Source organism: Dama dama, chromosome 7, assembly GCF_033118175.1.
Source record: "Dama dama isolate Ldn47 chromosome 7, ASM3311817v1, whole genome shotgun sequence".
Classification (NCBI taxonomy): domain Eukaryota; kingdom Metazoa; phylum Chordata; class Mammalia; order Artiodactyla; family Cervidae; genus Dama; species Dama dama.
Window position 1 is genome coordinate 22,435,598 of NC_083687.1, and position 15,395 is coordinate 22,450,992.

Below are 15,395 nucleotides of genomic sequence, written 5' to 3' on the forward strand. Positions count from 1 at the left end.
TGTTCCTTCAAAATCCCTATGTTGAAGCCCTAACCTCCAATGTGCTTATTTGGAGATAGGGTTAGTAGGGAAGTACTTAAGGTGGAATGAGCTGATCAAGGTGGGGCCCTAATCTGATAAGACCTGTGTCCTTATAAGAAGAGGAGGAGACACCAGAGAGCTCCACTTGTGTGCATGAAGTAGAGGCCATGTGAGGACACAGACAAGACAGAAGAGCAGTCTCACCAGAAGACAAGTCCGATGGCACGTTCAACTTGGACTTCCCAGGCCCAGGACCGTGAGAAAATACATTTCTGTTGTCTAAACCACAAGTCTGGGATGTTCTATTACAGCAGTCTGAGCTGACTAATATATTCCTACAGATAGCCGTAAATATGGACATGATTTGCTTTCATAATCACAAGCTGCTGGGTCTTAGGACATCAGGGCTATGTGTAAAATAGTGGCTAGAAGAGACCTGAGCTCCCTTGCAGACCAAGCAGTCTAGGATTCTAATTACAATTAAATAAACAATGTCAGTCTGGCTAGACTGATTTGCATAACCCCCCTCTTACTGTAATTCAACTTCTATAACTTCTATCCTGGCACAGCCATTTGCCATCCATGTTGCCCTGCTCACATGATCTCACCTCTCTCTGTGCCTTCGTTTCAGCAGCTATAAACCAGGGATAATAATATTCCTCCCTCTCAAGCTTATTGTGAAGATTACATGAGATTAAACACAAAACAGATACATGTATATTTATGGCTGAGTCCCTTTGCTGTTCGCCTGAAACTGTCACAGCGTTATTTTTTAATTGGCTCCATCCCAACACAAAATTTAAAAGCTATTAAAAATAAAAAAAAATAAATAAATGCAGAGTAGAGCCTGACACATCGTGAGCACATACACTTGTTGCTTCTTCTTTTCTGATTTCTTACCATCGCCGTCAGCATCATTATTATCACTACTGCTATTGAAAGGAATAGACACTTGCTTTAAGAAATCCTGCTGCAGATTTTTTAGGAAACTCTGGAAGCAAGGATGAATCAAAGGGCTTAGTTCTTCTGGGCTCTATGTTCAGGGCTGGAATTCAGGTGAGCCCAAAGTGATGGCAGTATGGAAGGGAAATGTCACTTCCTAGAGTGTCTTCACCTGCTGCTTTGTTATCTCATCCAAAAGTAGCACCAACGATACGTGTAAGTAACTTCCAGTAAGCGCCTACAGTGTATTATGAAAGAAAACCAGGGTGCTTTAAGGCTTTCCTGAAAACCGACAATCAAACTCTCCCTCACTTTGCCTCTGACATAGAATTCTGGGAGGAAGAAATGAAGAACTTAACCTCACAAGGTTTGATTAGGATTGCAGGTAATTTTCGAGGCTGTTATGGGGCTGTAGAAATGGACTAGGAACCAAAGTCCTAAAAGTGCCCAATACCCCTTTAGTGTCATCACAATGCTTGGGAAGTCACTTGACCTGTCCAAGCCCAAGTTTCCTCATCCCTTCATTCTGTCTGCCCAGACACCTCACGTCACTGGATGGGGACCAGATCAAAGTTCTTTGTAAACTGACAAATACTGCATTATATATATATATATATATATATATATATATAAAATCACATTGTTATAGTTTCTAAGTCATGGCTACAAAGCTGTCTGAAATGAACACTTTCCATTTTCTTTCTGATTAACCTTCAGACTTCAGTGACTGAATCTAAAAATACAAGAACAAGCATAAAATTTGACTGGAAATTGGGGAAGAAAATGCCTTTTCTCTAGAATATTTCACCAGTGATTTTTTTTTATGAGAAAGTAAACATGGTCCATCAATGTATTTAAAGCGATTTCATGACATTTCCTTATTCCAATTCAGATAATTGGAAATGTCACATGCATAATGCTAATTTATGAAAAAGGAAACCACAGTTTGTGGCAGTGAGAAGCTAGTACAACTGACAAAATTTCTGACACAAAACTAATCTTCTACATTTATGAAGCGATTCCTTTAAATCAAACCGTAGAGAAGTAAATCTCTCCATTTAATTGAAGATAAAAGATGGTGGTCATGAAGCTGCTGAAAGCTCCTTATTTTATTTCCAGATTTTTAAATCAGAAAATTCCATTGAATATCATTTCTTTGCTGACATTGAGCTCTGAATGTCGATTTACTAAAAAAAAAAAAAAAATTATCCTTGATTTTAGGATTCCCTGCTTTGTTCAACTGATGAAAACTGAGTTAGCATGATGTCATGTGAGGATTCTCTAGTATAGGAAAATACATAGTGGCCTAAAAGAGGAAAAAAGAGAATAAGAATTATTGCTGTTATGTTGGAACAAGCACAAGATCAAAATTAGAGTAAGCCTATGCAATTCTTTACAATTCTGACAGTTTCATAAATAACTTAGTGTAGACCTGCATTTTATTAATGCCATCGAAGCTTACATCTCTCAGATTTCTCTCATTTGAGAAGAGAAACCCCACATTTTCAGATCCTGGGGAGTGAGATAAAGGTTTGAGACCACTGAAGGTTACTGCTGGAAGGAACCTTAGTGGTCTCTTAGTTTTTCATTTTACTGATGATGAATCAATGTCCAAAAAGGTAAAGAGATTTATTAAAAGCCCTCAGGCTGATTTTGGTGTACTTTTTGTCATGTATAGCTACGCATTCCTTTATTTTAACCCAAAGACCTTTAATTACACAAACAACATATTATCCCCCAACGCTGCCCACAAAAGCCCTCAGACTGGTTGGTGGCAATGATACCAGGACGCAAAGCTTTCGGATGACCACATTGAGCATTTGGGGTGGGAAATGCTTTTTCAAGTTAAGACACTTGAACTTTATCTGAAATTCAAGGAATTTTGATCAGAATCTAAAGTGAATTACCCATGACAGATTCATATTCTTTCTTCCTACCCTTTGGAAACTTTGGTCTGTTTTTACTCACCTTTCGGTTGGAATGGGTTGAAAGTCTTTTCGAATCTGAGTTTGACAGATGAATCTGATAACTTCTGCTGCACCAAAGAAAACCAAGTCACTTAGGCATTCAAAGTATTCTTTCACGTGCTTCCTTATTCCTTCACATTCCCTCAGAAGATTACAAATACGCATCTTTTCTTCTGCCAAATGTGCTTTGAAGATGAAAATCTCATTTCTGTCACCTACTCAGGAGACAAAAATCTCATTTTTGTCACCTAATTTGAAAGTGAAACTGCTGCTGCTGCTAAGTCGCTTCAGCCGTGTCCGACTCTGTGCAACCCCATAGACGGTAGCCCACCAGGCTCCTCCATTCATGGGATTTTCCAGGCAAGGGGTACTGGAGTGGGTTGCCATTGCCTTCTCCAGAAAGTGAAACTGGAGGAGTACAAACGGAGAAGATGTGAAGCCCTCACTGACCACAGCTGCCTTCTGAAAAGTGAACACTTTATATTAGAAACAGGGAGAAAAAAAAACACTGTTGGGCATCTTTACTTTTGAGTTTGTTTTATTCTCCTTTTGAGTGTTTTTCTTTCTTTGATTATCCAATGAGGAAAATTCTGACTCCCTGTTTTGTAGGATGGAGGCGGGGGGGGGGGGGGTGTCCTGTCTTACTTTACTAAAGGTTTATCTTTAATGCAGTCACACAGGCTGTAACTCCTTCTCTTTTTTTTAGTTTACTTTTAATTGGAGGATATATTATAAAATACTGTGCTGGTTTCTGCCATACATCAACCTGAAATCAGCCATAGGTATACCTAACATACACACATCTCCTCCTTCTTGAGCCTCCATCCCACTCCATCCCACCCCTCTAGTCTGTCACAGAGCACTGGGTTTGGGCTCCCTGGATCATATAGCAAATTTCCACTGGCTTTCTATTTTACATATGGCAATGTGTATGTTTCAGCGCCACTGTCTCAATTCATCCCACCCTTTCCTTCCCCTACTGTGTCCACGAGTCTATTCTCTACATCGGTGTCTCCATCGTTGCCTACAAATACGCTCATCAGCACCACCTTTCTAGATTCCATATATATGTGTTAATATTTGATATTTGTTTTTCTCTTTCTGACTTACTTCACTCTGTATAATAGGTTCTAGGTTCATCCACCTCATTAGAACTGACTCAAACGTGTTCTTTTCTGGTGAATAATATTCCATTGTGACATTGTGAAAAAGACACTTACTCCTTGGAAGAAAAGTTATGACCAACCTAGACAGCGTATTAAAAAGCAGAGACATTACTTTGCCAATGAAGGTCTGTCTAGTCAAGGCTATGGTTTTTCCAGTAGTCATGTATGGAGATGAGAGTTGGACTATAAAGAAAGCTGAGCACCAAAGAATTGATGCTTTTGAACCGTGGTGTTGGAGAACACTCTTGAGAGTCCCTTGGACTGCAAGGAGATCCAACCAGTCCATCCTAAAGGAAATCAGTCCTGAATATTCATTGGAAGGACTGATGCTGAAGCTGAAACTCCAATACTTTGGCCACCTGATGCAAAGAACTGACTCATTGGAAAAGACCCTGATGCTGGGAAAGATTGAAGGCAGGAGGAGAAGGGGACAACACAGAATGAGATGGTTGGATGGCATCACCGATGCAATGGATATGAGTTTGAGTAAATTCCAGAAGTTGGTGATGAACAGAGAAGACTGCAGTCCATGGGGTCACAAAGAGTCAGACACAACTGAGTGACTGAACTGACTGAATAATCCATTGTACATATGTACCACACATTCTTTATCCATTCATCTGTTGATTGACATCTAGATATCTTCTGTGTTCTAGGTATTGTAAATAGTGCTGCGATGAACTTTGGGGTACATTTGTCTTTTTCAATTATGGTTTTCTCAGTTCACTAGTGGGATTGTTCAGTCATATGGTAGTTTTGAAAAGTGAAAGTGTTAGTCACTCAGTCTTATCTGACTCTTTGTGACCCCATAGAGTATAGCATGCCAGGTTCCTCTGTCCATGGCATTCTCTAGGCAAGAACACTGGAGTGGGCTGCCATTCGCTTCTTCAGGGGATCTTTCTGACCCAAGGATGGAACCTAGGTGTCCCGTATTGGCAGGCAAATTTTTTAGTTTGAGCCACGGTGAAAGCCATGGTAGTTTTATTCTTAGTTTTTAAAGGAATCTCCATACTGTTCTCCATAGTGACTGTATTAATTTGCATTCCCACCAACAATGCAAGAGAATTCCCTTTTCTCTACACCTTCTCCAGCATTTATTGTTTGTAGATTTTTTGATGATGGCCATTCTGTCTGGTGTGGGATGGTACCGCATTGTAGTTTTGATTTGCATTTCTCTAATAATGAACCTTCTTTTCTTAATAGCAGAGAATGATTCATTAATTTCACATTTTCTGGCTCAAGACATTTTAGTTCTTCGAGACATACAATTAAAATCACAGTGCATTAGAACTTTTGCTTTGAGTAACTAGTCCAACACTGAATTTTTGCAGTTTGAGAACATGAGACCAAAAGGTACTAAGTGACTTTCCTATGATCACACAATCAGTCAGTTACAGAGTCAGAAATACAGGGCAGGTCTTTCAATTCCTGAGTCATGGGTCCTAATTCACAGCACCCTCCAGTGAAATGCAGACCCAGGAAAATCACTTTAACGCCAGGAGCGAATTGCCTCATTGTTTCTTTATTTCAAAAGTTTATATTATCCCATATTAAAAAGAACCCTAAATATCTATGTATTTTCTTCATGCACTTAGGTCAATTGATTTTTATCAAACACAGAAATTTCTGCTTTAGAATCCTTTCTGAAAGACCCTCCATGTCTTACTGAAAGACAAAAGTATGAGGTAATGTCAAAAATACTAAATAGGGAGGCAAGTACTTTTGTTTCTAACTATATGGTTCCTTATACGGATTGCACATTTGTGGCAAAGAAAACAGAAATCCTGTCTCCATACAAACTTGGCAGTTTGTAGACTAAAGAGCTAAAATTGCAAGGGATAAAGTTAGTTATACCAGCATAAGAGAGAAAATTCAAAGGGAGAATTTTTTATATTAGAAGTTAATGAAGACTTTCCACTCTGCTTTTCTAGAGTAGAAAAAGGGGTCTATAGGAGATCCAGAAAGTTAGGCAGAGAGAAAGACGCCATTGATTCTAGATGTTGGGAGACAAGTCAGACTACAGCAAGTGATACGCTTCAAATGAATTTGCTCGCAAGAACACTGCAGACCCCCATGCCTGAGCATCTTTGAAGCTTTCCACACATTTGCATTCATTCATTCACTCACTCATTCACTCACTCACTCACTCACTGAAAAACTTTCTGGTGAATATTGAGTGTATGCTGGACATCGTGCCAGATACCAGGAATATAATGGCAACAGAAACTAAATGGGTTTACACAAAACTGGGCCTGTTGTGGGACTGTGTAAAAAGTACAAAACTTCACAAACTGCCTCCATGGTAGCAGGAGATAATTACCTTTGATGCCTGGTCCCAGCAGCTTAAAGGAGACAACTTGTTGAGCAGCAGCTGTCGCAGCTATAGGGCAAAAAATAAATATTGAGGAGCTACCCATATGCAGTCACACATAGATATATCAAGAACAAAACTAGTAAAATTGTTATTTAGTAATAGTATTTCCCAGCGGTATTTAATAGACTGTAAAGCATAGGGATCTGATGAAAAGATTTTTCTTTTATGTCTTTTCTTATAAACAAATCTAGAATGAAACAAAGAATGACAGTACCAAAAGCTATAATAATTCAGATTCTAGACATTAGTAATTGGCAATAATTGCTAACTTGAAGTTTATCTTTGAAGTGAAGAGTCTCCTCACTGACTAAATGGTGAAAACCACAGAATTATTTATTTTTATTTAATTATTTCTTTACAATCCTTCCAATCCAGAAGAAAGCAAATTACTTCTTTGTAAACAGGGGTTTGGGGGCATGTACAACAACAATTATAATATTTATAAAATATCCTTATCTTCTTATTAAAACAAAGGCTACATTTATTAACTTACTATCTTTACTTCTCTCAGCAGAATTACTAAAAGCTTGGAAAAATAATGAAAGTAGTATAAGTTTTTTTCTATTATCTTTTACTTGCATTAGTCATCCTTCATTAAGAATTCTATTTCATGTTAGAGGCTACAAAATATTTACTATATAAAATTCTAGAAACATAGAAATAAATAGGCTTTTCCAGCATAAGGAAAGTTTTTTCGCTAGCTAATTATGCCAAGTCAAAATTTGAAAGTAAAGTCAAGTTTCCCCCTTTTTTCTACAATGGTCACATTATATGTTGTGGTTGATTCACTATAGCTCCATTATCAGCAAAGAATGTTTAGTTTCTTTGTATCCTGACTGAACCTGCCTTTTGTAAAATTATAAGACTTTTTAATGAAAGTACCCATGGTCTAACCTCTTATATATGAATAAGGATCTTAGAACTGAAGGGGAGGGATTAGATTCCTGGATTAAAGGAGGAAGAGAGAAATGAATATACATACCTTACTATCCAAGAGAATTCCAAAACATAAGATGAAAAGACCCTTTAAATGAAGGAATAAAGCACATATATTATCTCTTCCATTTCCAGAAAGAAAGTTTTTATATTATTACTATTCTATTATACCCTCCAACATTGAAATTATTTCCTTGTCTGTCCCACTATTGGCTGTGGGTTCCCTGAAGAGAAGGATACTATGAAACCTCCACAGTGCCTGGGTTAACACAAAGTACTCAAACATTTTTGTTGTTGTTACTAATTAAATTATTGAGTAAATAAAGTTTGAAACACATGTGGAGCTTCATGTTCCCCTTTGTGTCATCCTAAACCCCAAATAAAGAACTTCCATTTGCTTCTGTGTCTTAGGCTTTCTTTAGACATTAAACAAATGCCAACTCAGCATCTTATGATGTCAGCCGGCTCTGAAGTCCAAGGCCAAGTGGAGGAAATTGACTATATCAGCAACGCTTTCCATCAGGTCCAGCCCCTGGGGAATCCTCGGCGGCGTCTTTCTTGGACCTTGAAACCCTCCTTCTGGTTAGAGCACCCTCAGTTGGTGCCTGTTCAGACAGCATGTCACCAAGGGCCCTGGATGAAAGCTCCCTACACGTGTCCCCATGAGGTGTGTGCTCTCCATGACAGTCCTTGGGCCACCACCTAAACGAACCCCGGTTTGCTGAAGTAGGTGGAGAACCAACTGCTTTCTGGAGGCATTTACTGAGCACTTACTCTGTGCCAGGCACAGTGCTAAGTGCTGAATGATCTCATTGAACCCTTGTATTTACTCTAAGATACAGGTAATAATTGGGTTTCCCAGGTGGCAGAGTGGTAAACAATCCACCTGCCAATTCAGGAGACGTAGGAGACCTGGGTTCCACCCCTGGGTGGGGAAGACTCCCTGGGTAGGAAATGGCAACCCACTCCAGTATTCTCGCCTGGTGAATCCCATGGACAGAGGAGGCTGGCAGCTTACAGTCCACGGGGTCTCAAGAGTCAGACACGACTGAGCATCACCACCAGAGCACACAGATAATAATATTATCCCTGTTCACCAGATAAAAGAATTGAGGATAGAAAAATTAAAGAACTTGTTAGTGGTCACACAGTTGGATAACATGATATATTTGAGTCCAGAGCTATTTAACTCCAGAGCACAAACCTTTAACCACCACTACCCTGAGACATTGTACAGGGTAGGAGACCCAGCCAATGTTCCTTGAACCAGGATTGAGGACTCTTTTCCAGATTCTCCAAATCTAAGGAATATTTTGCCCGCCTACTCACTGAACACTCCCTGATCATGGCGTATAAAACCTGTGCTTGGCAGCAGAGGTCCGCAAACCTTTTCTGTAAAGAGTCCAAGAGTAAATATTTCTGGTTTTGCAGGTCATCCAGATTCTTACAACTGCTCAGCTCTGTCCGTGTAAGGGAAACAGTCACAGACCCTGTGTAAATGAACTGGCGTGGCTGTGGTCCCATGAAACTTTATTTATAAAAACAGCGCTGCCTGCAGTTGGCCAGGCTCTGCTCTGTGGCACACTAGGGACTTCCTTGGCACCATTCAGACTCAAAAAGTATTCTTGATTTATTTCCCTTTCCCTGAGTGCCTTCATAGAGATCAGCACAAGATGAAGCCGACTGAGTCAACAGCAAGGGAGGTGAGTGCTAGCTACGTGAATTCGAACTTGTAAAACCCTGGAATGGATTACTGAAGAAGCCTAATATTCTGCCTCAGTATGAGAATAACTATTGGGGGAAAAATGGATCTTTTTCTTCTGTTCACTGTTGCAGGCAGTTTTGTTTGGAATAGTCCTGCTGGAGGCAAGGAGATGAGATCATCTCCAGAGTGATCTCCCCATCCTCAATTCTCTACACTCCAGTTACCTGATTATACAATAGGTTATTCTCATTGTTCTTACCTGGAATGCATTGAGAAATGCAAAAATAATGTGCCAAGACAGATTCCGGCTGTCCACCATTGTTGCTATGCCGAAACCCCAGGTGAGCCCCAGAAGAGGGGTCAGGACGAGGAGGCTCCTCCCTATGCGCATGACAGTGACCTTGTTGTCCTGGGCCAGCCTTTCTCCAATAGCTGGCCTCCAGAGCTTCGTGAGAACTAATAGCACCACCGCCAAATTTACAGCCACGATAGTCAGGGCAGGAACCGCAAAGGCCAAGAGAGGCTTGCTCCCACTGGACCAGTTAAGCCAACACGCATCCTTCCTTTTGTAGCCATTGCTGGGCTGCGTGACTGCAATGGTGACGATGGATATAATGAGAGGGCACCCGTAGCCCAAGCAGAACCCAACAGCCACCATCAAAGGTGTGGCCATGTGATGGAACACGAAGATCACCCGATATGCCAGCAGGAACCCGAGCAGAAGCATCCAGAAGAACAAGGAGAGGTAGAAAAAGTGTGCAAAGAATACGGCAGCTGTGCAGATGCCAGAAGAGTTTGCTGTGGTGTCCACCGTAGCGGCGACAATAAACCAGACGTCTGCAATCAGGAGGCACAGAGCTATGTTCACTATGCAGATGTGACGGCTGTGTGAGGTTTGGTTTTTGTTGACCCGCTTCCAAAACAGACCTTCGATGGTCAGGCATAAGATGAGACTTCCGATGGAGACCCCCAGCCCCACAAAGGTGATCCATTTCACAGTGGGAACGATGGCAGGGGGGACAGTGGGGGACATCAGCACAGAGAAGGAGGTCAGGTGAGTACAGAGGCATGTCACCGAGTTTGCAGTTTCGTTCTCTAGGTGGCAGCCGGTATCTCTCCACTGCAAATGACTGAAATCCCAAAACACACAATGAGGTTGGCTTAGATTCAATTTCATCTTAGAAAAAGTCAGGGAAATTTCATCGATGGAAGAGTTTGGGATAATAACGGATATCAGGGGCCCATTAACCTGAGCATTTGTATTTTTGGCAATGGGTAGAATGTTCCCCAGGGTCAAAGAGGTCATGCTGATGATAGTATATGGAAGGGGCTTCTTGAATTGTCCTGGGCCAATAGACACATGGCCTGTGATGGGACTGGGGGTATTTTGGCGGGGAAATTCAGTCTCATAATTGTAACCTTGATTGCTGAGATTTGCAGATACTGGAATCCCTTTCCAGTTAATGAAGTCTCGAGAAAAATTCAGAGGCAGAGCTGTTGAAGGTACCAGAGAGCTGATGTTTTCCAGTGATGCTAATAACTGGGAACTGGCATCCTTTTCTTTCTGCAGTAACACTGTCCAGTTGGTTAGCGAAGCTGAATTAAGGATGTGATCAGCTATATTGATGACATTCTGAAATACAAGGATGAAAGTCAATTTGGATTTTGAGTAAACTGGTCAGAGGACTATGGATGGATAGTCACTAATCTTAAGCTCAAGAAAATTGCCCAGAGAATTGGCTCAGTCGAGGATCACACAGTAAAACTTAGCAGTGAAATACAGCATGGTGCTCCACACAGGGAAAGCTTTGGGCTAAGGAAAAAGGATCCACAGAATCATGTCAGTTCTGGGGTGAACACCTGCCAGGAATTCATAAACCAAACAGGGTTTAGGCATGAAGGAGGAGAATGCTGCAATGGGGGCTGCAAAATGTGCATTTTCTTCCTTCTGAGATAGCAAACAGGACTGCAGGACTCCTCAGGCTGAGGGTCCAAGAGTGAGATGTTCCTTGTAACTACTCTACCATATTATGTTTTTGCTAACATCAGAAGTTCTAAATTCATGTAACAAATATTCAAGCTTTAATTCATGTATATTTCTGACATTAACAGAGGAAACTAAAAAGCAAAAATTCTTAAACCCTGGACATGCAACAAGGAAGCATTGAGTTGAGTTGTGGGTTTTAAGGGTCAGTCTTAATTTAAGACGTTCCTTTTCCAAACATCCCTGAAAGGCAGTGTTTTCTCTCCCAGGAGCCTCACTCACTCTCAACGGCTCTGGTCCCCAGGCATCTGCTCTGGGCATCTGTCACTCTAGCTGAGACTCACCCTGAACCCTCTGTGACTCCTGGCTCAAATCCCATAGTGGGTTTCTTTTACTGCTTTCAGCAACCTCTGCCTTCTTTTGGTTTGTGTTTGCACCTCTATTTTCCCCTTTATTTCATTTTTAACTTTTTTTGTGTGTCATTTTGTTTTATTTGGTCTCATTAATACATAGTCAGGCTTTTTCAAAAAAACAAATCTGAGCATCTTTGTTTCAGGGAGTTTAACTTATTCACATTTAATGTCACTTCTGACATATAACGTTCACCTTATATAGTTAAGGATCATTGTGTGATTATGTAACAGTATACATAATATAAAACCCAATTTTGTAAAATATTATATGCTTTAACATATAAAATGCACTCATCCAAAATTTTTGGAAGGATATTTATTTAACAAATAATTATTGAGTACCTGCTGCGCATCTCTTGTCAATCTTCTAGGCACTGAGATAACACCTAAAATGTAAGCCGTGGCCATTCTAGAGTGACAAAATTACATATCACTTATTTTTCTTTTTGTTTATTTGCATATCTTATAGTGAGCATGTCTTATTTGAGGAATTTTTAAAGTTAATTTTAAAATATCCAAACTAAATCATGAATTCCCCACTCAAGAAATGGAGTTCTTAAAATGCACTAAATTTAATATGCTAGAATCAGAGTTTACAGCCACGGGAAGGAAAAACTGCAGACTCAATATTAAGTATCAGAAAGTTGGCACCTGTGTCATTCAGGGTCAGGCAGGGCAGAGACTTACACCTTTCCTTTAGCCAGGTGCCACCCAGGCGGCCTGCCTGGAGGCAGCTCCCTCTTACTTTATACACACATAATTGACCCCAGGGGTTTCTTACACATTGCAGAGGAAGCAGCGAAGCTCACACAAAGACTGTTACATGGCTCTTTGGTCCTTCTCAACAGCGTCTTATCAACTGGGGCTTCTGCCATTCCTCTGACCAGATCGAACATCTAAAGTGAGCCGTTCGAGCTCATGCAGACCTTACCTCCATTGTCAAATTGGACACCGTGAAGCTTTCCTTCAGAGATGAGATTCCGCCCAGAATTGACACCACGGAAGCCAGGTTCCCAGCTGTGGTTGACGGGCTTTGCTGAATGACCATCGCAAGCTTCTGCACCAGAGACGACACAGCCGCCTCAGTGTCAGTGTTGTTGCTGGCAAGCTCACTTAAATTCTAGGAACAGAAATGGTCACATTCTAGGACACAATGTAATGCTTGTGCTTCGTCAGACTTAAATCAGCGTCATGGCCACATATAACTAACTCTTGTATGGTGCGTGATAACCTAGGATAATCATATAACGATGACAGTAACACGGCAGTGGCAGTCATCCAGTGCTCTCTGTTTCCCATACACTGTTCTAAATGCCTCACTGGGGATTCACTGATTTGATTTCGTCCTTACACTACCCTTTAAAAGAAGTACCATGCTTATTTTCATTTTGATTAAGGAAATTAAAATTTGAAGAGTTTCATTAAAAAGCATTTTTACATAAATTCTTACCCTAATTATACAGAACCTGAAGTTCAGTGAGATTCAGTGACTTTCCAAACAGTACCCCGCTAGGAAGCGGAAAGGCATGGTCTGCTTGGCACTAAATGTTATATCCGTTTTTACTATGCTGAGAAATCCCTGTAGAGCAGGGGTCCCCAACCTCCAGAATCTAAAGCCTGATTATCTGAGGTGGAGCTGATGTAATAATAATAGAAATAAAGTGCACAATAAATGTAATGTGCTTAAATCATCCAGAAACCATTCCTCTACCTCCCAGTCCATGAAAAAATTGCCTTCCAAACTGGTCCCTAGGGCCAAAAAGGTTAGGGACCAATGCTATAGAGGATTTAAAGGGATGTATGTGGAGATTTGACTACACTTGGTCACTGGAGTTGGGGTTTTACTTTTTCCTGAAGCCTCAACACTGAGCTAATTTGGAAGGCAGCTAGAAGGGATAGTCTCCTTACTCAAAGACTGTCAACCCAGGAACCCAGATCCCTCCGTTTTCCTTTTTACTCTTCTCGTTGACAGAGCTGTTCTCTGCCTCAGGCACCGGAGATCTGCTTGTCCTTATACCCTGGGGTGGCCTAGTCCCAGCTATGGTTATGTCCAGAGCTTGAAGCAAAGAAGGCAAGGAAAAGGATAAGCCCCAGAAGTCATCTGCTCCAGCCTCCCTCCCAAGTTTACAGATGAGAAACTGAGGTCCGGAAAGGGAGCAGTAAACCTTCCACAGTCCCTTGGTGAATACCATGGTGGGTTCTTTGCTTCTGAAGCAGGGTATCTGTCTGGGACTGAAACCCTGTTCACTATGAAGGTCTATTTGCAGGATGATATCTGTGAACTGGTCTTGGAGTCCCTTTTCCACACCTGAGTTTTAACTTGTCACCATTTGCTTCCATTTTTCTATTTATCAAGTCTTAAGTGCTTGAATCTTCCTAAAAGAGCATCATATGAAGGTCATAGCCCTAATCAAGTGACCACGTTTCTAGTTCGACACTATTGCTACCTGAGGGACCATTAGGCTCCTAGTCTCTCCTTTTCCAGTCTATTGAAGGAAATTGGTAAGGTGCATGGTCCTAGAGAGCCATTGCGGTTCTCATTCTATGTGGTTCACCTCTGGCTGACCCACTCCCTACCCCCATTTCTAACACATGGACATCTTCACTTGTACTAAGGTTATGGCTTCGGACTTAACACCTTCACTTAGATCTTCAGTTCCCAGGCTTTCTGGATTCAGTTGCTGTTCTGCCATCTATGGTAGCCCTCTACAGCATTGATTCACGCCTCTGCAGCACCCTCCCCCCAAAACCATCCAATCCGACATTTCTGGCATTCTCAGCTGCCACTTAGACTCACTACTCATGGCTACACTCCCTGGGTTTCCCAGGGTCTGACACCATCGACATCTGACCAATGAGACAAACTGATACATATTACCTACCTACAGGAGGGTTCACTGGAGACACCCACTGTGAAACTCAAAACCAGGGCAAGTATGCAAAGTGGAAATGCCTTTTTTTGTTTTACCTTCTTCAGTTCTTCCAGCTCAGAGAGCACACACATCTCCCTGAGGATACGCCACCCAGAGGATTGGCACCTGACCGTGATGCTTCCGATGTAGCCGCGGCTACAGGGAAGAGTGTACTCGTCATTCTCAGACCCAAATCCAAAGGCAATGCTGTTACACTGGGCTGGAAAAAATTAGAAATAGAGAAAAGAATAGAAATAGTAGAAGAATGTCTTGACACTCTCTATAAACTATGTATTAATAGCAGTGCTTTAGAATGTTTTGACACTCTCTATATAAACTATATATTAATAGCAATGCTTTAGAAGTCATATTTTCAGAGCCAAACCTAGGCAAAATTCAGGAGTAGGAGAAGTTTATCTTTGATGTCCAGCTTTACCCCCATCAGTCCCTTTTCCTCTTTCCTGATGTTCTGCCCTCCCCATGTCTGGCCCCCTTTCCCTCCAGGTATGTAATCTAGGCCAACAATGACTTTAAGTGAGCTATCAAATAGTAAATATTCGCTGAGAACAAGCCAAGGTGTGATCCCTCCCAGAAAATACCTACCCTCTTTAAGGGAATGCTAGAATACCAGATAAGCTTCAAGATACTGTGGGACAAAGTAGGCATGAAAGGGTTAAAAGACAGGTAGTTGCCATTTGGGGGTGACATGTCCCACTCTGTTCCCCTTTAAAAGCTTCTTACATCATGACCAGACACTTAGTTCCCCTTGCACCAGGCCCTTCATAATATGTTCTTACCATGATTGTGACTGGGAGAAGGAAGAACCACAAGGACTATGGTTTTTGTTTCTTTTCCTCACTGCTCTGTCTTAAGTGTCTAAGCACTTTGTACACTTAGTAAATATTTGTTGAATACATGCTGAAAGTGGCAAAAATCTTAGTAAGAGAGATTGAAATTGAATGCAAAGAATTTTTC

General features: G+C 41.2%; 1 protein-coding gene across 1 annotated transcript in view; it reads right to left on the bottom strand.

Moving 5' to 3' along the window:
• Positions 1–2,180: 2,180 nt before the first annotated feature.
• The window catches only part of ADGRF1 (adhesion G protein-coupled receptor F1), a 28,188-nt gene continuing 14,973 nt past the window's right edge, over positions 2,181–15,395 (bottom strand). The window contains exons 8-14 of the mRNA XM_061146246.1: positions 14,477–14,640; positions 12,440–12,628; positions 9,371–10,744; positions 7,453–7,494; positions 6,417–6,476; positions 2,932–2,998; positions 2,181–2,269 (exon numbers count right to left, since the gene is read on the bottom strand). Of these exons, the coding sequence (XP_061002229.1) occupies positions 2,181–2,269; positions 2,932–2,998; positions 6,417–6,476; positions 7,453–7,494; positions 9,371–10,744; positions 12,440–12,628; positions 14,477–14,640 (1,985 nt within the window). The remainder of the gene's footprint in view (positions 2,270–2,931; positions 2,999–6,416; positions 6,477–7,452; positions 7,495–9,370; positions 10,745–12,439; positions 12,629–14,476; positions 14,641–15,395) is intronic.